The sequence below is a fragment of the Pagrus pagrus genome, assembly GCF_965226575.1.
Source record: "Pagrus pagrus genome assembly, chromosome: 15".
NCBI classification, from domain to species: Eukaryota; Metazoa; Chordata; class Actinopteri; order Spariformes; family Sparidae; genus Pagrus; species Pagrus pagrus.
The window spans coordinates 13,489,803-13,512,688 of NC_140199.1; the positions used below are offsets into that span (position 1 = coordinate 13,489,803).

General features: G+C 41.5%; 2 protein-coding genes across 7 annotated transcripts; one reads left to right on the plus strand and one right to left on the minus strand.

Annotated features, from left to right (window-relative positions):
* The first annotated feature begins 3,336 nt into the window (after positions 1 to 3,336).
* On the plus strand, positions 3,337 to 12,910 carry inaa (internexin neuronal intermediate filament protein, alpha a). 5 transcript variants are annotated; one of them, XM_084375375.1, is made up of 8 exons: positions 3,394 to 3,482; positions 4,278 to 5,640; positions 6,806 to 7,057; positions 7,316 to 8,341; positions 9,701 to 9,931; positions 10,116 to 10,643; positions 12,116 to 12,240; positions 12,374 to 12,910. In XM_084375375.1, exons 4-8 carry the CDS (start codon positions 8,048 to 8,050, stop codon positions 12,564 to 12,566), a joined length of 1,371 nt encoding a protein of 456 aa, XP_084231501.1. In that variant the 5' UTR covers positions 3,394 to 3,482; positions 4,278 to 5,640; positions 6,806 to 7,057; positions 7,316 to 8,047; the 3' UTR covers positions 12,567 to 12,910. The 5 variants fall into 5 exon arrangements, with proteins under 5 accessions (XP_084231503.1, XP_084231500.1, XP_084231501.1 ...); XM_084375373.1 differs by having other exon boundaries at positions 6,817 to 8,341; XM_084375374.1 differs by lacking the exon at positions 4,278 to 5,640 and having other exon boundaries at positions 3,392 to 3,482; positions 6,817 to 8,341.
* Positions 12,911 to 13,834: 924 nt separating this feature from the next.
* Positions 13,835 to 20,557, minus strand: pcgf6 (polycomb group ring finger 6). Of its 2 annotated transcripts, none has more exons than XM_084376621.1 (11): positions 20,500 to 20,557; positions 20,066 to 20,182; positions 19,795 to 19,894; positions 19,110 to 19,206; positions 18,861 to 18,916; positions 18,694 to 18,753; positions 18,198 to 18,315; positions 17,713 to 17,740; positions 16,451 to 16,549; positions 14,880 to 14,966; positions 13,835 to 14,762 (listed from the first exon to the last, which is right to left on the minus strand). In XM_084376621.1, exons 2-11 carry the CDS (start codon positions 20,132 to 20,134, stop codon positions 14,712 to 14,714), a joined length of 765 nt encoding a protein of 254 aa, XP_084232747.1. In that variant the 5' UTR covers positions 20,135 to 20,182; positions 20,500 to 20,557; the 3' UTR covers positions 13,835 to 14,711. The 2 variants fall into 2 exon arrangements, with proteins under 2 accessions (XP_084232747.1, XP_084232746.1); XM_084376620.1 differs by having other exon boundaries at positions 20,345 to 20,541.
* Positions 20,558 to 22,886: the final 2,329 nt, after the last annotated feature.

The following is a 22,886-nucleotide window of genomic DNA, read 5'->3' on the forward strand; positions in this document are numbered from 1 at the left end:
CTGATGGACCTCGTACAGACTCAGTCCACCGTCTCCAATGTCACAGATCGCGGCCAATGCGAAGTCATGTAAGAACAGCCAGTTTGGTGCTGCATTTACGTGTCATGAGTGAGGTAGTAAATACGACAATCTACTACTCTTGTCCGTAGGTGGTCAACACATCATAAAAACTTTAGATTTCAGATGCTACATAACGTTATAAAATGCACTTTACGATAGCTTTAGGGTACAAATTAAATAGGGTAAAGGGCTTTCATGTGATGAAATGCAGGGTTTAAGCAATACAGGTCGCATTTAACCTTTACTTTCAGGTTTGTGAGAATCAATGGGCCTAATTATGTTGACAATTCAATACTAAACCGTTTAAATTACCTATTCATATAGAAAAACATGAAGACATAGGCTACATCTATAGATTCTCCCTGCTTAAATTCCCTGAGATTCTTACATGCCGTGTTAAATTGGAAACACCCATTTATTTCCACAGTCCCTGAACGCATCAGCATGCAGTGTGTGACAGACATGTCGTGCAGTGACTCACAGCTGAGTCAGAGCGTCGTGTCCCGCCCACAGCGCGGTGGCGGCCAATAACGCTCCTGCGAAGCAGGCACAGTGGCGAACAGTCACGCAGCCCACCGCATCCCCTCTGTGTGCGGTTTAAAAGGACGCCAACTCCCGGTCCATGTGCGGAAATCTTTCCCATTGACCATTTAAAAGCAGGTGGGCGGGTATACATGTTACATATTCATATGTGACGGATAGGAACAAGGGAAAACAGTCAAATCATTTAAGGCTTTATATGTCAGTCATTAAATTATAAAAGTGAGGTTTCACTTATCTAATTTTGAGAGTCTGTAATTTAAAGCAGCATGTCAGTTGTCATTATTGACAGAAACCAAATATATGTCAGGCCACTGACTGTAAAAAGATACACAGTGTATCAATAAAATACACTCCTAGCTGACGACACCGAAATATCACCAAAACTATTCATCTTCTCCAGAGTGCACGCAGCCGGCACAAAGTCATGTCAATACACGTGTCCTTGTGTCTGCCAGGTTCAGACCATACAGATGTTTGCCTGTTACGATGGTCACGTAACGCCATGAGTGCAGGTCCCGTTCAAAACATGCTGTTCAGGGGCCAAGCACAGAGCTGTGTACTTCCTTTATTCAATGTCTAAATTGCACACGATTTAACACTGCACTTCCTTGGGTCCTCAGCAACACACCTGCCAAGTGTGAAGTAGATCGGATGGACAGTTCTTGAGATATGCTGATAACAGACAGACATTTTCCTTGTTTTACGGTTGGACAGACTCCTAGTTGGTCCCTGACCAGTCATAGAAATGGTGAACTGAAGAGGGGTTTATGGTGCTGGTTGTCTTGTGTGCTGAAAAGTTTAAAATCAGTAACAAAAACCAACTGCGACCATTCGAGCTTACAGCACCAAGTCATTCCTCTTTGCTTCATCGTGTTTACAGGTGTGCAGGGAAGACCGCGCTGTGCTTTTATTGGTCAACACTGAGCATGTAGTGGAGTTTGCCATAGGCGATGGGGCCCAGCTCAGTGTGGCTCAGCTGCCTCCCAGAGTTTAAGGCTGCGACTAAACACACCCTCTAAGAGTGATGGATGCCAGCTTGAAGACAAGGGATACAGTACAGAGGTGATATACGCGGATCTGACCAGGACTATGATTCTGGGGGCAAGGAGACCCACCAGGCAGGCAGAAGAGAGGTGAGACAAGAGAGGGGCAAGAGAGAGTCGGGCGTCATATTTAATTTATGTCGAGTCTAAACGAAGTGTGTTCCCTCTGAACACGGCATTGATGTGTGTCCTCCACTTTGCTGTGGGGAAGTAAGGGGTCTAGACTGACAGGAAACTGTGATGGTGCTGGTGGTGGCTCACTTGTCTCATTATCCAATTAATGTTGATGTTATCTGCCCTGAGGATTTGTTGAACACTGGTAACGCTGTGGAGCAATGTCTTAATCCTCTATTTGCTTGTTTCATGTGCCCAAATTTCACACTAGTCCACTGTTCAACAGTTGTTGGCGGTTACTAGCGGGGAAACATATGAATGCACCATTAGAGGCAGGGAAGAAGGAATAACATTTTACAGGTATAAAGCCATTTTACAATATTTTTACAAAGGTGTCGGTTCACAGGTGTATTACTGGTCTGACAATAAGTAAGTAAGTAATAAATTCACAGTACGGTACCACGGACACACTATTACCATAAGGTCCTCAATGCTATAGTGATGGAAGTACTACCCTGAACTATAAGGTCATTATTCATTCTCTGTATAATGCTTATATATGGTTACAATATGTGGCTCAGCTCTTTATCTTAACAGACAGTTGGTTTCTCTGAATTAACTGCAGTGCACACACACATGCCCACAAACAGTGATTCATCGGCCTACATATCCAGGATGTGTAGTGAAAGTCTGCTGCCCTCTGTCTTCTGAAATCTAACCGAGCAGGCTGACATGTGAAGCAGCGCTCTAACAAAACGGCTTCTCTCCTGTTTTATGACAACCCCGCATCCGCCTCATCTCACATCTCCATCACCACCAATTACTGGACAGTATTCACTCCAGAGTGATACAGTGATGTACAAGATTACAAGACATGGGAACTCTTGATTTGCATCGACCTCTACTGGTAATCAGAAGGAACTGCTACACAAATTCTCTCGAACTTCTACTGCACATCTTTAAAACAAAATAAAGCGTTACAATATGTATGTATGTCTTTGAGATGGCTTTTAATAATTGTTATTATTATTATTATTATTATTATTATTATTATTATTATTATTATTATAAGTAGTAGTACCCCCTCTTAATGTCTGAATTGTGCCACCTTACAGTAAATGTTACAGAAAAGAATCAGAAATGCTGCAACAAGCTTCTGGAGATTTTCCTGAAGTCATTCCAGTATTGCAATACAAAAATAAACAAATAAATAAAATAAATAAATATTATTATTATGCATTATTATGTATTGTGTCATTGTTTAAATACATTTCTACTTTAAAATTACACTTTTATTGAATGTCATTGCAATAATGTAATCTAACATAAGTTTATATTGATACATCATTTAAAACACTTTAAAACACAGTCAAGACTAATATCAAAATCGATAAAATTCGAGACCAAACATATATTAGACATTATAGATACACAGTTAGAAGCGGTACAGATCAGTTGGATATTGATTTGCAGGCTGATTGGACAGAGCTTGACGTGACGTCACGTGAGGATTCCGTGGTTGCTAGGTTTTGTCTCCAGGTGCATCATTCTAATAAGAGCTTAATTTAAACAACAACAACACATCGGACGGTGAAGAAAAGTTTGTCACGGTCTTTACTCGACTATTTCTTCAAAATGAACGATTCAGCTGAGGACTTCTTCACTCTGGCGATGACTAAGGAACTGACGACGGAGAGAAAACAAACTTCCATCATGGAAAATGTGAGATTTGAACTCTTAAACTCTCTCTCTGAAAGTCTCTTCGGTATTTTCGATGTATTTTACCGTCTCATATTTAGCTAGTTGGCTCTAACGTGAACCATGGCACAGAAAATACATTAAAGTGGAAATGCGGATTAATAAAATAACACCCACGGATGTGCTTGTCATAAATAATAAAGTAGGAGAAGGTCATTTTTTTACTTTAAAAACGTGAAGGCAAGGATCAGGTTTGGCTAGGTTAGCCTGTCTGTTCATTTAGAGAAGAGCAAACGTGATTAAAATAAAATATCTTTGATATGCTATATTTAATAAATCATATATTTCCCACATATAACCCAATATACATCCAGTTGAGATACAGTGATATTGTAAATGTAGTTATGAGTGACTTTAAAGTAGATTAAGTAGCCTACTTAGTGTGATATTAGATTTGCGCACACACAGTATAATGAAATACAGTGATGTGTGGTCATTTTATAGCACTTTTTCTTCCAGCTTTGTTAAACACTATGGCACAATACCAACTGGCAAGGCCTAAACGTGGGTCCTGCTTTATTACCTGATATTGAGGCCTTGAGTCAAAAAAATCTAGATTTAAGACATTCATTATTCAAATTTAAAGCTTACATGATGCATATTCCTTAATTAATATATGTATTCAGGTCACCACAGTGACGATTAGACTTTTTTTTTTTGTCCACCTACAATTTCCACCAGATCCTGACTTTAGCATCTGCCAGCAACCTCCACCCAAAGTCTCTCCCACCATCCTGAATTGCTACTTTTTTCCTCCAGATTCCATCAGACAGCTGCAGCCTGAGCCTCCACCCACTGCCAACAGCTTGCATCACTGCCTCCACCTTCAGATTGCTGCAGCCAGAACCTCCACCAACAGCCTCTGTATGCAATCTGCAATGCCTCCTCCTCTGGATTCTTGCAGACATCTGGAGTATGAACCTCCACCCTCAGCATCTGCCTCCAGCTGTTGCTGCCATCACCTTAAGATGCTGATAAAATAGCTTCAGCCTCCAGCCACAGCCTTCTCCAGCTCTTGCCTTTAGCATCAGCCAGCATCCTCCACCCACAGCCTCTGTCATCAACCCACACTGCTGCTTCCACCTGCAAATCAAAGCACACAACTGCATCACGACTTCTACCTGGAGATTTTACCAGACAACTGCAGCCTGAACCTCCACCCACAGCCTCTGCCAACAATTGTAATCGTTGGCTTCAGTCTCCATCCCCAGAATCTGTCAGACATCCGCAACCTGAACCTCCACCTACAGCCTCCAGCATCCTGCATCGTGACTTCCTCCTCCAGATTCTACTAGACACCTGCAGCTTTACCATCCTCCACCCACAGCCTCTGCATGCAATCTGCAATGTTGCCTCTTCTGGATTCTAGCAGACATCTGGAGTATTAACCTCCACCCACAGCATCTGCCTCCAGCTTTTGCTGCCATCACCTTAAGATGATGATGAAATAACTGCAGCGTCAGCCTCCACCTACAGCCTCTGCATGCAGTCTGCAATGTTTCCTCCTCTGGATTCAAGCAGACATCTGCAGCCTGAACCTCCACCCACAGCCTCCAGTGTCCCACATCTTGACCTTCTCCTCCAGATTCTACTAGACACCTGCAGCTTTAGCCTCCACCCACAGCATCTGCGTGCAAAGTGCATCATTGTCTCCAACTCCAGATTATAGAAGAAATCTTCAGCCTGGACCTCCACCCACAGCTGCTACCATAATCCTACATTGTTCCCTGCACCTCCATGTTCTAGCAGACATCTTGAGCTTGAACCTCCACCTACAACCTCCAGCGTCCTGCATCGTGCCTTCCTCCTGCTGATTCTACTAGACACCTGCAGCTTTAGCCTCCACCCACAGCATCTGCATGCAAAGTGCATCATTGTCTCCAACTCCAGATTATAGAAGAAATCTTCAGTCTGAACCTCCACCCACAGCTGCTACCATCATCCTATATTGCTCCCTGCACCTCCATATTCTAGCAAACATCTTGAGCTTGAACCTCCATCCATAGCCTCTGTCAGCAACCTGCATTGCTACTTTCCCCTCCAGATTCCAGCAGACATCTGCATTATGAACCTCCACCCACAGCCTTCTCACAGAATACTTCACCTCCGCCTCAACATGAATGTAACTGTCTCAGACAGTTTCACTGATGTGTTTACTGTGTGTGTTTCTGTCATAAGTGCATAATCATTTAAGTTCATAAAGTCATTAAAAAGTTGAAATGTTTCTAAAAGATATGGAGGCCCATTTACCACATCTCAGTTCGATAAAAAAAGATCCTGATAATGAGATAGTATCTCAAAATAATGAGATACTATCTCAAAGTTGCGACTTAGTATCTCAAAATAACGAGATAGTGTCTCAATATAATGAGATGGTGTCTCAAAATAATGAGATAGTATCTCAATATAATGAGATAGTGTCTCAAAATAATGAGATAGTATCTCAAAATATTGACTTACATATGAAAATAAAGACTTAATATCTCAAAATAATGAGATAGTGTCTCAAAATAATGACCTTGTATCTCAAAATATTGACATAGTATATCAAAATGAGATTGTATCCCAAAATAATGACTTAGTATCTCAAAATAATGAAATAATATCTCAAAATATTGACATAGTATATCAAAATAATGAGTTAGTATCTCAAAATAATGACGGGTACGATAAATTAAAGCCATATGGCATGTGTATCAGTGGTTGCATAGATGGCTTTTCAAGATCTATCTCATTTCTTTGAGATACTATCTCATTTCTTTGAGATACTAAGTCAATATATTGAGATACTATCTCATTATTTTGAGATACTTTCTCATATAATGACTTACAGGATCTTTTTTTTCATCACACTGGCGGAAATGGGCTTCCATTAAAAGGTACATAAACATGTCTGTTTAAAAATATATTGCTCTTTATGTAAGGTCTTTACTGCAGAATGTAATGTGATTGCAGTTTAGTTGTGTAGCATTGTGGGAAATGTGATGTCGTATGGTGAGGTCATGTCAGTAGCATTGTGGGTCAGAACAGCATGGCTGCGGATGAGGAACATGCGACTCCAAAGTAACCATATTCTACATGTGGTCCAAGAGGTGCACTGCACACAGTAATATTCTTTATATGTTTAATGTTTATGGACATTAATGGTGCATTTTAAGTTATTTTATTTTACTTCAGCACATTTCGGTTATGATAATGTGTTCCGGACTGTTTAACGGCCCCGGCTTGAGAGACTTTGGCAGTGAGTGGAAGTTGTATGTGATTTGTGAAACTTTTATGTCTTTTAGTTTTGTTGTAGGTTTCCCGGTGTCTGCTGAAACAGAGAGAGAGAGAGTAAATAAATCTTCATCTGTATGAATCGTGGCCATTATCAGATAAATGCAACCTGAACCTGCAGTGCCAGCACCTGCTATGATCATTCACAGGGAATCGTTTGCTGTGGTCTCCATGTCCAGATTCGAGCAGACATTTGCAGCCTGAAAGTCCACCTACTGCCTCCGCTGGCAAACTTGATCTCTGCCTCCACAATAAGATTTTCCGTAAGAAAAGTTCGTCTGTAGAAGTCATGAAAGTCAAGTCAAGTGAAAACAGGAATGTAACGTATGCTTTATTATGGTACAGAACAACTATAGTTCATACTTCTGGTGTAAAATGATTCACTCTGTTGCTTGAGTAAGTTTTATCAAGCCAGTGATCTCACAGCATCAATAGGCCTGGCTTACAAAGTGTATCATATTCACAGTTAATAACAGTAACAGCATGGATTGAAGTGCTATGAGTGAACTTTCTTTGCTTAGTCCATGAGATGCAGGGTTGAGAGTGGCAGAGAGGAGGAGCTGTTGGATCATGGTGGCAGCAGGTGCTCCCTGTGCAGGTGAATTTGGGAAGCGCTGATACTGATGAGCTGCTGTTGCTAAGAGATTCTATCATAGAAGTTTAAAATAAGATAAAAAAGAAAAATATTTTTTAGGTTCATTTGACTATTAACTATGCTATCAATTAAGTTTTTTCTAGCAGTGTACACTGGACTTTCAAAATGTGATGACAGACAGCACAGACAAATGTTTCGTTCGATCTGTTTCTGAATCCAAATCACAACCCGTACTGAGGGTAATAGAAACTGTTTATACTCCAGTTTGGTACATGTGATACATGCGAATTTGGGAACAAGTTTCCACATACCACCGACAATATAGAGCCCACTTTACAGCTGCTCTACCTGCTGGTATGACAAGTGAAATGCATGACGCACGTACGCACGAGTGCTGATGCGCCTCTGGACCGTTCCATTATTTTACGCCCGTGAAATGAACTCGAGCCATGTGTAAAAACATATGAATCAGTTTTAATTTGAATCACCTGAAATGAAAAAAAGAAAGAAAAGGATGTGGCGTCTCTCTCCACGGCACACATGTTAAAGAGGCGTGTACCGTCATGCGTAAAATGGTTCGCTCCACCTGTAGCCTGCAGTCTATAAGCTCTGGCAAAGCTCTTTAAGTCTGTTAGTTTTACCTCTGACTGGGGCAAAAATGAGTCACGGAGACCGTTACACCTCGTCATCCTACCGGAAGATTTTCGGGGACTCTCCGAGGTTCTCCGTCTCCTCTTCCCGCATGAGCAACCCCTCTCCGCGGGGCTCCCCGGTGCTCAGGTCCATGTCTGTGTCCCGCAACAGCGCGTCCTCCCTGAACATGTACAGGCGGGTTCGCGGGTCCACCACCTCGTTCTCTCTGGTGCCCACTGACTCCCTGGACTTGTCCCAGACCTCCGTGGCCAACAATGAACTCAAAGTCATAAGAACCAACGAGAAGGAGCAGCTGCAGGTTGGTACTGAAACAAGTGATTAACTTTTTGAATGTTGGGTTACAACAAAAAGATTAATCAGTTGGAGTACTTTAAGTGATAGGTGGTCTGTTGTCATTTTGTATCATGCAGATGTGATATTTGGTAGTTTCAGAGAAAATGTTAGGAGCATTTAATTGGCAGAAAGCTTAGTGAATAGTAATAATAGCTAATCAGGTCCACATTTAGCGACTAATTAGCTTCCTATTCTGGTGTCCCAGTCAGTATCAGGCCAGGGAGTTATCTGGATTCACCTGACAGCAGAACTAAACCAGTTTATATTCAATGGAAACTAGTGACATCAGCAATCATTCTGCAGACTTACAAAAGGCAACCTGTCTATTGACCATTTAAAGAGCTCTTTCAGACATGTTTTTGTTCATACTCTATACTAAATACTTTAAATATTTTGTGTCTGGTATGGTTGTACAAAAAATGTAAAATGAAAGTTAAAAGATTTCCCTCCTTGAAAAATCCAAGCAAATCTATGATTGCTCTGTGCTGTCACAAGATAACTTCCTCTTCACTGACTAATGTCAGTATTTGTGACATGGGGGCTTCGAGTTTCAATATCACACATCTGTGAGCTGCACATTGAACCAACGTTTGTGGCCAAACTAGTTGTGATGTTACAAAATCATGCCTCATATACAATAGGGTTTAAAAGTAGACTGGCCAAGATACTTCTGCTTTGCATTTGGGGGTCCATTTGTGGAGTCCATACCAGCTCGAGTGGAAGTCATTAAAGGAAAGAGGGGGACGTCACATTTGTATTTTGACGAGTGGTCTCTGGCTTTTGGACCCTGTACGTACACGTTAAATTCAAATTTACAATCATCAGATAAATGTGAAAACATCCTTCTAGACTCAAACGCTTGCTGCACAAAATAGATATTTAAATAGGCATTTTTCACATTAAGAAGTTACAGTAGGAAAAGCACACATGTAAATAATACAATTAATAATGGCTGATATCCATTTAGCTGCTTGATTTGCCTAATATTGGCACGAGTGCTGTCTGTCTGCTGCTCTGTCAGCAAACCGTTTTGATCTACCATTTCTGGAGGAGAATGAGAAGGCTCTCCTATATTTTTATAGGGACAGTGGATCAAATTATTTGTAATGTGAAAGGGGTCACTTGTAGGGATGAACCCAGGGAGGATTATAACCCACTCAGCAGTTCCCCTCAGCTGTGATCAACCCTGTTTCCAGTTGCAGCAGGCAGCTCTGAAAAACCCTCAGTACACTACACTGTTTAAGTTCAAGTGAGTCAGTACCTCTGCTTTGCCGCCTCTCTGGTGGGACTTTTGTGTGACTATAAACATTATTCTGTGTCATAGGGTCTGAATGACCGCTTCGCCATGTTCATCGATAAAGTGCGGCACCTGGAGCAGCAGAATAAAGTGTTGGAGATGGAGCTGGTGACACTGCGGCAGAAGCAGGGCGAGCCGTCCCGCATCTCTCATCTCTACCAGCAGGAGATGAGGGACCTGAGGTCACAGCTGGAGGAGCTGAACAGGGACAAGAACCGCATCCTGCTCGAGAGGAACAACATGGAGGACGAGCTGCAGGTAAAGCCATTAGGAAGTTTTGATACCGACAATGAGCGGCGATTACTTCTTCTATTCCAAACAATCCGATCATCTCTACTCTCATCTCATCTTTCATATTGTTCAGCTCTTACTAGCAGTTTAACTCACCACTCTCATCTCCTTCCCTCTCTCACAGTAACTCTGCTCTCATGTCTCATTTTAGAAGCTCAGCGTGAGGTATGATGAGGAGGCAAGGGCACGGGAGGAAGCTGAGCAGACCTTGAGGTCCTTCAGGAAGGATGTGGATGATGCCACAGCAGTTCGCCTGGACCTGGAGCGCCGTATGGAGTCGCTGATGGACGAAATCTCCTTCCTGAGGAAAGTGCACGATGAAGAAATCCAGGAGCTGAGCAGCATGATGGAGGCACAGCAGGTGTCCGTGGAGCTCGAGCTCGCCAAACCCGACCTCACCTCGGCTCTGAAGGAGATCCGTAACCAGTACGAGTCCATCGCTTCCAAAAACCTGCAGTCTGCCGAGGAGTGGTACAAGAGCAAGTTTGCCAGCCTCAGCGAACAGGCCACCAGGAGCAACGAGGCCATGAGGGCCAGCAGGGAGGAGATCAGTGAGTTCAGGAGGCAGCTGCAGTCCAAGACCATTGAGATAGAGACCCTGAGGGGTGCCAATGAGTCTCTGGAGAGGCAGATTGCAGAGATGGAGGATGCTCACAACGCTGAAGTCACAGCCATGCAGGTAAGCAATCATGGTCATTGAAAAGAAAAGTCAAAATTATCTCATTTTAATAAACCAGGGGATCATAAACGGATCAGCCACAACATTAAAAGTAAAAACAAAATCTCTGATCTCTGATCTCATTACAATGACATCTGTCAAGGGGGAGGATATGTTAGGCAGCAAGTGGGATCAGTGAGATCTTGATCAAATGGGCAAGTGTAAGAATCTGAACGACTCTGACACGCATCAAATTGTGATGTCTACGCAACTGTCAAAGCATTTCCAAAACAGCGGGTCTTGTGGGGTGTTCCCGGTTTGCAGTGGTCGGTACCTACCAAAAAAGGTCCAAGGAACCCAAGATTCATTGATATGCATGGGGAGCAAAGGCTAGCCCGTCCAGTGAGATCCCACAGAAGAACTACTGTAGCCACACGGCGCAAAATTGATAATTAAAGTTGCTTTATGTATATTTTTGACCCAGCAGATTGGGCCATTTATAATGAGGATTTATAATACAGAAATGTCGACCTTCTGAAAAGTATGTTCATTTATGCACTCAGTACTTGGTCGGGGCTCCTTTTGCTTGAATTACAGCCTGTGGCACTGCTGAGGTGTTATGGCAGCCAAGATTGCTTTGATAGCTGCCTTCAGCTCATCTGTATTGTTGGGTCTGGTGGTGTCTCTCATCTTCCTCTTGACAAAACCACATAGATTCTCTGTGGGGTTCAGGTCAGGCGAGGTGGCTGGCCAGTCAAGCACAGTAATCCCATTGTCAGCAAACCAGTTACTAGTAGTTTCAGCACTGTGGGCAGGTGCCAAGTCCTGCTGGAAGAGGAAATGATTTCATCATCATTTCCTAAAATGCTGGAATCGGCACCAGGGAGGACACAAGTCTATTCACCAATCCGATAACATGCCATTTATTTATCAGAAACAGGACCCAGCAGCTTCCTCTACACCTATATGCAACTTTATTACTGCATAAGCGACTTGTGGTTCTCTGAACATCTCTAGATAAAATCTACATACAGAATGGGGGGAAATTTGAAAAAGAGAGATCCTGCATGTCTCCGATAAAGTTCTGTCTCTCTTCACTTACAGGAAGTTTGACAATTAAGTGTTGAGATCGTCTAATTCAGGTTCAAGGTCTGAAGTCAACTAAGTGTGTGTTAGTCACTTTACCAGCATCTGTGTCGGTCAGACTGAGTGAAACAGTTCTTAGTGAAATGACATCGCATGCCAATTAGATTAACCTCTGACCTGCTAAATCGGACACAGGAAGGCCATCTGCTTTCACTGGCTTTTAATGGAAGATAAACCTAAGCCCCAAAGGTTATTGAATTCCTGTCAGGGATAGAAGGAAATCCTATGGACAGCAGTTACACTGCACAGTACAGTATATACCTGTAAGTAGGTGAATTTAGTTTGAAAACTGTGTCAGACACCACTGATAACCCTGTCTGACTCCTTTCTTATCTCCAATGTTACAGGACACTATCGCCCACCTGGATACTGAGCTGAGGAACCTGAAGGGTGAGATGGCTCAGCACCTGAGAGAGTACCAGGACCTGCTCAATGTCAAGATGGCCCTGGACATAGAGATAGCTGCCTACAGGTGCTGACCGGATTAAAGGAAAAGCCAGACAAAAGATCTCGTGACCAATAGACTCATTAAAAGTCTTTAGGTTTTTGTGAGGTGTATTAATCTGTGTATCCGGTCTGACATGTGTTTCCTTTGGTCCTATAAGGAAACTGCTAGAGGGCGAAGAGACTCACTTTAACTCAGGGATGTCGTTTGGTGCTGCCAGCTACAGCTACCAGCCTCGAGCCTCCACCGGCTCCTCCAAGAGCAGCCAGAGGGACAAGGACGGGTCCTCGAAGGAAAGCTTCAAGGAGAGCAGGGAGGATAAAGATGAGGCAGACATCAACTCCAACAACTGAAGAAAGACAGACAGAGACATCTGGAAAGAGAGAGTAGAGATGTACTGTGTGTGTATAGTGAGTTTATAGTCATATACTGTATTTGTCAAGGGCGACACTAAGACAAATGTTTTGGAATGAGAGCTGAAACTCAATATTTTTGATTAAATATCTTATTGTTGACTAATTATTCTGAAAAACACAAAATGTAATGTTTTTCCTGCCGTCTCAGTATTTAGATGATCAGTGGCTCAGTTGTAAATCTTCAACACGAAACAAATAACCTGAAAATCTGGACAAACATGTACGGTACGTTTCCAAAGAACATGTTGCAAATATTGAACCACAGTAAATATGTGACCGAGTATTGAATGTTCTGAGGATGAATTTCCATTTTGCTGCTTGTGAAATTGCACTGAAACCTGTGTGACAGGTGAGCACAAAGCACTGCTCAGACAAACAACAGTTCTCAAGTCTGTTGTTGCAGCATATTGTCAATCAACTTGAACCTTAACCTGTGCTATGAAGTTAATGAAGATATAATGAACTAGATCAGTCGTCAAGCACCAGAGACATAAAGCTGCAGCTTGAAGTCCTGGAAAACTTCAAAGTCTCCTTATTTTAAGAACAAAGTTCTCTAGTATTCTACATTTGCCTGTCATTGTTGTTGGGTTGTCAAACGTAAGATTTTCAGAGCATTTTAGAGATGATGGAGCTGCTAGTTCAGTTTAAAGCACTTTAGGCACATAGGGTGTATGGAGGACGACACCATTGTGTTTTGTTTAGGGATGTTACAAAGTGTAGATGTTTTCCCTGCTTGAAAACACGGATACAGTTCTTATTTGTGTTGGACCTATAGTTGGAGGAAGAGTTCACATCACGATGTGTTAACTTGAACACAATACTTTGCACTGAATTCAATGCATCTGATAGTACATGTAGTCCACCTGTTAGCACAGATCATTTCACCTGGCTGCAGTGTCAATGTATACAGCTACTGGTCTGTTGTTCCAGTTGCACTGAATAAAACGACATGACAGACAACTTGTTTTCTTTGTTTTTATATGAAAATCGGCATATGCACTAATACAGGAGGCTGTTTATTCAAAGCGAGCTACATATGAATCTCCACCGGAGATGTTGTTTGCTCATAATAATGTTTTCTTAGAGCATTTTCCTAACCACATCTACTTATGGTAGAAGGAACTCAGATATACTAAGCCTCTGTTAAAGATGTCAGTCATAAACTTGAATACAAAACAAGAAACAGATGAATTAGGAGACATTAGTCAGTTGTTCAGTCATTTATTTATTAATTCTGACAAACGCAAGTAAGAAAAGTATATTCAAAAAAACCCTACCAAAGACTTCTTTATACAAAATCCCTTTAAATTACTCCTTCTGTGCTCTGGTGAGTTGTACTGAAAATAGGTTGCATCAAGTATATTTATATCAGCAGACAGTCGGTACAAAAGTGAACAGCTCTTAAATTAAAGGTGAGAATCAACATGACGCAGGCAGTCATTAAAACAGTATAATAGAGTATAGACCTAAACTCTTTAAGCACACAGACAAACCTTTGGTCGCGGTAGTCCTTTTGACATAAGCCCTGTGAATCAATATTTTCTATTTGACATCATCCCCAAAATCATAAATAGCAAAAAAAGAAGTTTTTCTATCCAGTTTTAGCTACAGCAGCAGTCACATTCTTGTGTGGAGAGGAAGCACACTGAACAAAACCTAGAAAGACACCTTGGCAGTGGGAATACATATTCACATTCATCTGGTACAAATCATTTATTAAATGCTGGCACTCAACTCAACTCAAACATATGTCACCTGTGTCCAGTAAATTAACAGCAGACACAGGAGTTTTCCTGAATATAAGATGACGATCTTTTAATGCTACAGTGTGAACTTAAACATTCAGGTTTACATCTATTCATTTCGAACTGTTCAGTAAAGAAATCCACGTTTTAGAGTCCCTGAACTCTCTTCTTCAGCCACCCAGTATATTTCCTTGTTGCACTTAAGTTTTGTGAATAGTTTTGTAAGCAGAGTTACAGTCCAAGGCAGTTGTGGAGTAGTAATAATGCCAATGTTGAAACCTGACTCCACATAAGTCAGTTCATCCTCTCGGAAGTTAACTCCATCCACCCCTCGATCTCAAGACTGGGAGGGCAGGACCAAGCCGAAGTGCAGCACCAACAGACCATCCTGCAGCAAAGTGATTACAAGACCAAAAGGATCACTCAGAAGTATTCCTCGCTGTCAAAAAAACTTCCCTTATTAAAATTGTGGTTTGTTCATTCTGTGTGTTTTTGTGGTTCTTACCTGTAGTGCCTCCTCGCCCACAGTACTCTGTATGTCTTTGAGTGACTGGTAGTGATCTAGGAGGTGATCTCCACAAACCACATCCACCTGCAGAACACACACACAGACATTTCACACCACTGCTGACCAGCCAACAAGTCCTGTGATGCCTACAAACAACTCTGTGTGTTTCTTCTGGTCAAGTTTTGAGGCATTGGGGTCAGTCCGACACAAAAGTCTTCAAAATTCTAGAGGGACAGATTATGAGGGCTTCACACCGTCCCTGGTGCGAGGGTGCCAGCACCAAAAGATACATCACTTTGCCTCTTGTATCAAGTGTGCAAGCTGACACAGTGAGGTTGTGTATCTCCCAGTTTTTGAGACTAGACCCCCACGGAGCGTACAGCGCTTTTCATTTCAAGATGGACGAGATCAAAGGATTTGTTTTTGTTTGTTTGTTCTCACTTTGTTGAATACAAAAGTTCAAACAGGCATCTGTAGAACGCAAATCACTTCAAATAAAAAGTAAAGTCGTGCCAAAAATGTGGGAAAACTTTTGAGTGACCGAAGCACTGAATGTCAATATATTTATGATAAACAAAATGAGCATTTAAAGGAAAAAGTTGTATAATGGACAGCGACCCTTGGCTAGTGTTTCCCTGTCCTCTCCAGGTTTGTTCAGACAGGCCGGAGCAGAGCAGCACTGAGGCTAGGAAATCTGCATAAGCTGCTAATCCTCATCCTCGTGTTACGAAATACAAAATAAAACCAACACCTGAACACTGTGCCAGACTGACTACACTTAAACATTTCTGTTCATCTGTGCTCTGAGGAACGGGGACACCTCTGATCACTAATAGATGTAATCACGAGCCTTCTCTTACATCATATCCACTGTTCTGAGACAGACGTGGTACCATGGCACTAATTTGATTATAATCAGATTAACGCTGCCTTAAGGAGTGTCTGTTGTTCTTTATTAGTAGGCCGCCTGCTGAGTTTTGACCTGAGCAGTTGACCCATCTACGTCGGATTCTGCTTGCATTCAGCAGTTGTTTCATCTCCCCGTCGTCCACATGTGCGTTCCTCACTGTAATGCTTGTTGTTCTGGTAATGTTTCCATGCCGTATATTTCGAATGAGGCTGACTTTGACAAGAGTCTCCACAGAGATGAACTGTTGGGAAATTCTCACCAGTCAATAAAACTGAGAAAGTTTCTTAAAAGAGAGAAGAAAATGTCTTCACGATGATGCACTGTCCTGCCTTTGACTGTGAAACCTGCATTGTACACCCTGCTTGTTCTCTCAAACATTTTTTGTTCATCCTGACATCATCAGAATGGTATCTTGTATCATATAAATATATATATATCATATATATAATTGCGGTCTTCTAATACGTAAAAGCACCCACTCACTGTCTTACTTACATGAGTGTGACCGTGGTCACAGTGCACGCCTACGCTACACTATTACTGTAATGCCTACTTCCTCTGCTGTCTGGCTTCCAAGTCTGTCTAAAGCAACAATCAGGATCAAGATCATGGTCATGTCACTTTGTGAACTCATCAGCTGTAAGCCTGGCAGACTCACCTGGCAGGTTGGGCTGAGCTCCATCTTCCTTCTGATGAACAGCTCCACGTGGCGGACAGTGGCCTCGCCCGACACACGTACGTACCGTCTCTCTAAGGGCTTAACAGAGACAGGGTGATTAAGGCAGAAAATAATGTATTTGATGTTTTTCAGAAGAATGTAATTCATCATAAAGTATAATAGAGAATTCAATTTGAGTGATGTAACTTAAAATTTTGAAACCAAAAATATGAAATGATGTTGGGTCTGTTATCACACTTCGCTTTTAAACTGACACAATAACTCGAGACTTGAATAACTTGGACTTGGTCAAGAGTGTCATTTAAAACTGAAAGGGGAATCCGTAACGTCCAACATCACCAACAGAGCCACTCGCTTGCTGTGAATACTCAGGACAATGACCTGCTCTATTAACACATCAGGCTCAATCGGAAATTACACAGACTTTCAGTCTGGTGTGACGGCCCTAGGCCATAGGCCATTATCTGCGTTGTCCCTTTCCTGCCTGTGCTCCTCTTTTCAGTTTCTTCCTGATGGTCTGGCCCCACCCACCTCGTTGAGGGATTGGTGTCACCTATAAAGAGCCTTTATAAGCCAGGTGATTCCACGATGGCTCCCTCCTGGAAGGCTGGTGCCTTTTTGGGCACTCCATTTTGGTTTTGTTTGGGTTGTGATTATGTTTAGTTAGCCTTGGTTCATGTTATATAGTTTAGGTTAACACCCACAGTTACATTGCACCCAACACCCATCTTTCACTACTGACTTCACACCTCATAGTTTGCTTCTGTTGAGTTATCTTTAATAAATTATTTGTTTACTTAAGCGGTTACTGTGTGGACCTTCCTTCTTTGTTGTGCTCCTGACTGAATAGTGAATAGTGCTGGTTGTAATATCAGCAATATGCCGAGACATTTTTCTATGCAACATGGACTTAAATTCCTTGAATGCCGAGTATTTAATACTCATGAGCACTACTGCTTCCCAAATGAGCACCACGTTCGTTACCAAGGATAAATATCCTGTGTTATAGTGATATTAGTGCTCCGTAGGAAGGCTTAGCAGGTGTTTTCTGGACTCAGAAAACCTAAATGAAAAGATTGCTGCACAAATATTCTCTGACTCATCCATTTAAGATAGGCAGGTGGGAATCGAGAACCAATACTGTCATATCACCCAATATTACCATATCATTTCTGTTGTGCGCTACCATAATCTGATAAAAATGGTTATAAATTCACATCATCAATAATTTAAGTTCTTACCTTATAGTTCCTGATGCCCTCTTCAGCCCTGAAAACAAAACAATTGTTAATATACAGTAAATACAAAAGGTGCTGAGCAAGCAGTCACAGTAAGGAAATGGAGCCATCTGGTGGTATGTTTTTGTAACTGCGTGGTCATTTCATTCACCGCTGCAAACTGGGCTCCCCTGTTTCCTGGAGGCAGTCAGTTGTATTTATGTCTACAGGCCAAAAGGAAGGACCCAATCTTTTGAACTACAACCTGTAACCTCTTTTATTTTCCAGGTGATTTCCATGACTGACACTAAAAGACAGCATTGATTACTGGTTATTTAGAGAATAATCATAATCCATTATAACCCATTATATTACTTATTAGGCTAAGTTCCATAATACTTCATAACAGCGGGTCACAGCCGTTTTTTGTTCATCATCATCATAACATATGCCTTATAGTCAATATGGCTATGACTAAGGCTGGACAAACTGTCTAGTGAGATCCTTACCCAACAAACTCCAGCAGCAGAGATACATCCAGCTCAGGAGGAATAGTGAACACTGACTGGGGAATGTTATCCTTCTTCTGCCTCTTTAACACAACAGGAGCTGGAGTGGAGACCATGACTGCAACAGAAAACACAGGGCACAGGGTTTTATTAAAAATCTCCATCGTTTGATTTCTTTTTTTTGTTGTTGTCAGTCTTCCAATGTTGACATCACAATCTGATAAAGCCAATTTGCTGCTTGTTGACAGAGAACGTAGTGTTGTCATTCAAGGCCAAATGAAGCTCACTGACCAAAGGTCTGTTAAATGTCATTTTGTTAAATGCTATTTGATTGCTTATCTGCGGTGTGTGGACATTGAAATGTATTTAACTAAACAATTTCCTATTAAGGAAAACAGGAAATACTGTATGGTACATTACACACAGTGAATAATTGACAGGTGTTGAGTCAACGTTGCTCTTAACCTGTTTACTTCTAGTAAATGAACTACTTCACCTGGTTTTGGCACGTCCAGCCCTCTCAATTTGTAGAAGTGACACATATCTTCCCTCACAGCTGTGGTACAAAAAAAAGGTCAGATTAGAATTTTAATGGAAAATGACACTTTTTGACATTATTTGCATGAATGAAAGTAAATATGACTGTATATGTTCTGCACTTACAGTCCTCAAGGAAGGGAACCATTTTGTAAACAATATCCTGCAGTTGTCTGTCAGGCCTGCGGGAAAACAGAGAAGCATTTGAAGCTCAGCACTGACAGCAGGTTTACAAGCCCGAAATCCAAACGTCTGTCTGTGAGTTCATCATGTCATCATTTCTGACTTTTGACAAACAAAACAAAAAACAAAACAGATAAAAAAAAATTGTAGCGTATTTCCACACTTTCAAAGTGGAAAGAGTGACAAACCTACCTGATGTTGTAAAGCGGTTGAGTCTGGTGGACTACAATGCTGCAAGTGGGACACCTGTTGCTGTGGAAGAAGTGCTTCACGATGCAGCTTTTGCAAACTTTGAGAAGATAAAACATAAAAAATTATCACACAATTAATATTAATAATACAATTTAATATTCTATATTGCTCTTCTTCTCCTCTGTGTTTATTGGTGGACTCAAAACAAAAACAGCTACCTTCTGTGTCAGGGTTTTTAAATGCTGTGCATGTTCAAATCAATTTGGCTTCGTATTATTGGCTCTTTTAATCGATTATCATTATCGAAATCATGCTTTTACCTTACATACTCAGATGCAAGCAGTGTAAGGGCTGCACGATACAGTCAGAGAGTGATACTGCGATTATTATGACAGATATTGTGATATAATTCATGATTATTATGGATGGTTCAATACATGACAATTCATTAAAATCATGATGATGTGGCATTTCTCCCGGTCTCTGCCAAACAAACATGTTTTATTACATCTGGAGAACAAGCTTTGTAGGCCAGAGCATCTCTGCAGCACTACAACATGTCATTAAAACAGTTTTGTGACACATTTTCCGTTTGTAAAATAACTGCAGTTCTTGCAATTCAGGTTTTGCAGCCCTAGTATCTCTCCTGAAGTCCTCTGAGGACTCTGGAGTTACTGTCACTCACATGTGTGCAGGCACTCTGTGATGGTGGTGGCATCGATGAGGAAACCGCAGCACAGGCCGCAGCGGATGTACGGGTAGAACTGATTGAGGGGCAGCTTGGGCTGTGAACAAATGAAAACATACACAGTCTTTAAAAATACCTGCACTCACATCACCTGAACTTAAACTACTTCTAAGCATCAACGTATGTTTAAGTCAACTATGACTGCCAGCAAAAGGATGGAAATGAGACACATGCGTGCTGTGAGAAAACACCTGTGCACGTATCTTACCTCGTCCTCTGAGTCGCTGTCTGACACGTTGGTTGACCCTTCATGATGTCCGTATGGAGGAAGTGACATTCCCAACAGCGGATAATATCGCCACAACCCGCCGACCTTTCCTCTTCTCTGTGTGGGAACAAGATACCAGATTAAATGGTTTCCTTTTCAGTAAGACTTCGCTCTAAACGTCGTAGTTATTAAAGTTGCAAGTTAGCTTCTCTTGACTAGCTGGCTAACGTTAGCTTGCCTATTATGTGCGGTACTAAAAACAAAAACACACGCGCTCACAGTTTGCGGCTACAGCTTAGCTGCTAATGTTTCTTGTATCGACCGGACTAAACGTTTCAGCTGCGCTGCTGCTACAAAACAACACTTCTGCATAAACTACACGTGTTTCCTAACTTTAACTTAACTATACTCTTTGTTGCCTTCTGCACACTCACACAACTTAACGACTCAATTTCCCTCGCGCGTGTTCCGCGAGGGGCGACATTAATACGACTTCCGGTCAGGATCCTTCAGAATAAATGTGACCTGCCCAGACAAGTTATATTTAACATACATTTGAAGGGGCACTGTGTAGATTTGGAGAAGAAATTCAAACTCATAGTTTTAATATTTACATTATTAATGACCTAATAATACAAACTCTGGATTTTTGTCCATAACTGAATAAACAAGCTGTTCTCAGAGGAAAATAAGGTGAAGCGAGAAAGGTGGCGGGGGCCGCCCAGGGCCGTAGCCATGAATTTAAAAAACCTAAGGGCATGCCCAGGCCCCCAGGAAGAGCGCCAGGCTTTGAAGCGAGAGTTAATAGTGACCACGTAAGTCGTCACGTGATGCACTGGGGCCCAAAAAGACTTTTTCCCATAAGCTAACATTGTGAAAGAAGGCGGTAGATAGATTGTTTTGAGCACCACAGCTCCCATGAAATGTCAGAATTTGAGCCATTCGGTCCAATAACATTTGGAAAGTCTAGAAGAGCTGCACAATTAAATATTTTTTTATCCCGGGCACTAAACCAGAAGTTAGCCGGCTCAGCCTGCGGGAGTCTCTACTGTGCACGCCCTATAGGTCCCACAAAGCAGAAGCTATGCTGAAGACAGTCGAGTCATTTTGCCATCATGCGCCACTGAGCAGCTTTCGTAGAAATGAATGGGACTTCACCTCTATGGCTGCATCCAGGTTTAATTAATAGGTCCATGGTCATCCCCACCCATCCTTTAAGAAAATTTGAGTATAAATCTGTGCATTTCTCTGCAGAATAATTTACTAACATGGGTGTCACTTTATAATAACATTCATTAAAAAATGGTACATTTATAGTTTATTAGATTAAGTTAAATAATTTCCCTGATAAGAAATGCTTCATAAATCAATTGTACAGGTTGAAAACATCAGTTGCAACAGTTGGAGCCAGTTCCAGTGCCGTTTAACAAGACTAAAAGAATGATCAAACTGAAGTGGATGCCCAATGCAAAAATAAAATAACAGATAATAATTCCGAATTTTGTTATTGTTATTCCAAACATAATAGATACATTTCAAGCATTTATTTTGAAAATACAAAGACGTATATTCCGGTTAGGGTCTCCACTGGCCACTAGGGGGCGCCCGAAGCACATTATATAGGTCGGTGCACGATTTACTGGTGACTTTTCTTGAGGAGCAAAAGTCACTCCCCTGTTTTTGTATTTGTCACTTCTGTTCTCTGTTTTTGTTTTAACTTGTCTATTTTTTTGTATATGCTAGTTGTGTGGATGCTGCTGTGTTCATGGCCATGAAACTGGCTGCAAGGCTGTAACATCATGAAGGGATTATAGGTGCAGTGAATTGATATGATTGAGCTGGCTGATAAAAGCATTTCTAATTGGCTTCACTTTCATGGACATTTTAATATTTTATGGATTGAAAAGAGCATCTGTACATGTTAATCTTAACTACATTTTACCATGTGGTATGGTTTTGGTTTTTTTTGTTGTTGTTTTTTGTTTTAATTACATAATTTATCATTTTACAGTGTTGTACAGTGAAATAATACTATTTTAATGACAGCCAAGACCCCTTTTGGAGAGAATGAACAGACAACCCAATATCACCCTTCAGTTTTGCATCATGATGACCCCCAATGTACTGACAGTGCACAACATCATGTTTGAGTGTATATTTTGTGTATTTATATTGGCAAGACTGGTGGTGTTTTCATTGTGAACTTACTTAAGCCAGGATATTAGTTGGGGAAATCCAAGTCCTCACCTCTACATCTACAAAGCATCCTTTATAAAGGATTTCCTTTATAGTTGATGTGTTTGAATGCATTCAGAGGGAGTGTCAGGTAACCTTACTCCACTCCTAAATGACTGCTATATAAACCAGGGTGGTATGAGCACATTCACTTATCAGTCATTTATCAAGCATACTACTTCTCTAACTGCATTTGTAGATAATCTAATTATTTTAAATTTTCTTTAGTTTTTCAAAGCAAAGGCCCACCTGTTGCACACCAGAGGATTATATTTTATTTATTATTTATCAGTGAAGCACTGGCAGCATTACACCTTCACCTCTGTCTGCTTTGCATACAGTGTTAGTGAATCAGCCAGTTCTTGAAGGTGATAAGGGCTGTCCTGTTTTGCCATAACATCTTATACCTTTGCACTTTCTGGGCTGAGGACTGTCAGCAGGGTGAACCAAACACACCACAGACTTTCACTCGAACAGTTGCTGCCACAGAAGTAAAAGGAAATATTCTGCATGGAAGAAAGTGGAAGTAAGTCACAGATGACGAAGATATGACGGAGAAAGAGAAATGGTGTGTATGGCAGACAGC

What these genes read in the sequence shown, in the direction of transcription:
- pcgf6 (XM_084376621.1), bottom strand. Translation starts at nt 20,134, where the DNA reads ATGTCACTTCCTCCATACGGACATCATGAAGGGTCAACCAACGTGTCA. An exon ending in AGGGCATCAGGAACTATAAG is followed by an intron (nt 16,550 to 17,712) that starts GTAAGAACTTAA and finishes GTCTCTGTTAAG; the next exon opens with CCCTTAGAGAGACGGTACGT. An exon ending in AGCTCAGCCCAACCTGCCAG is followed by an intron (nt 14,967 to 16,450) that starts GTGAGTCTGCCA and finishes TGTGTTCTGCAG; the next exon opens with GTGGATGTGGTTTGTGGAGA.
- inaa (XM_084375374.1), top strand. Translation starts at nt 8,048, where the DNA reads ATGAGTCACGGAGACCGTTACACCTCGTCATCCTACCGGAAGATTTTC. An exon ending in ACGAGAAGGAGCAGCTGCAG is followed by an intron (nt 8,342 to 9,700) that starts GTTGGTACTGAA and finishes TCTGTGTCATAG; the next exon opens with GGTCTGAATGACCGCTTCGC. An exon ending in CTGAAGTCACAGCCATGCAG is followed by an intron (nt 10,644 to 12,115) that starts GTAAGCAATCAT and finishes CCAATGTTACAG; the next exon opens with GACACTATCGCCCACCTGGA.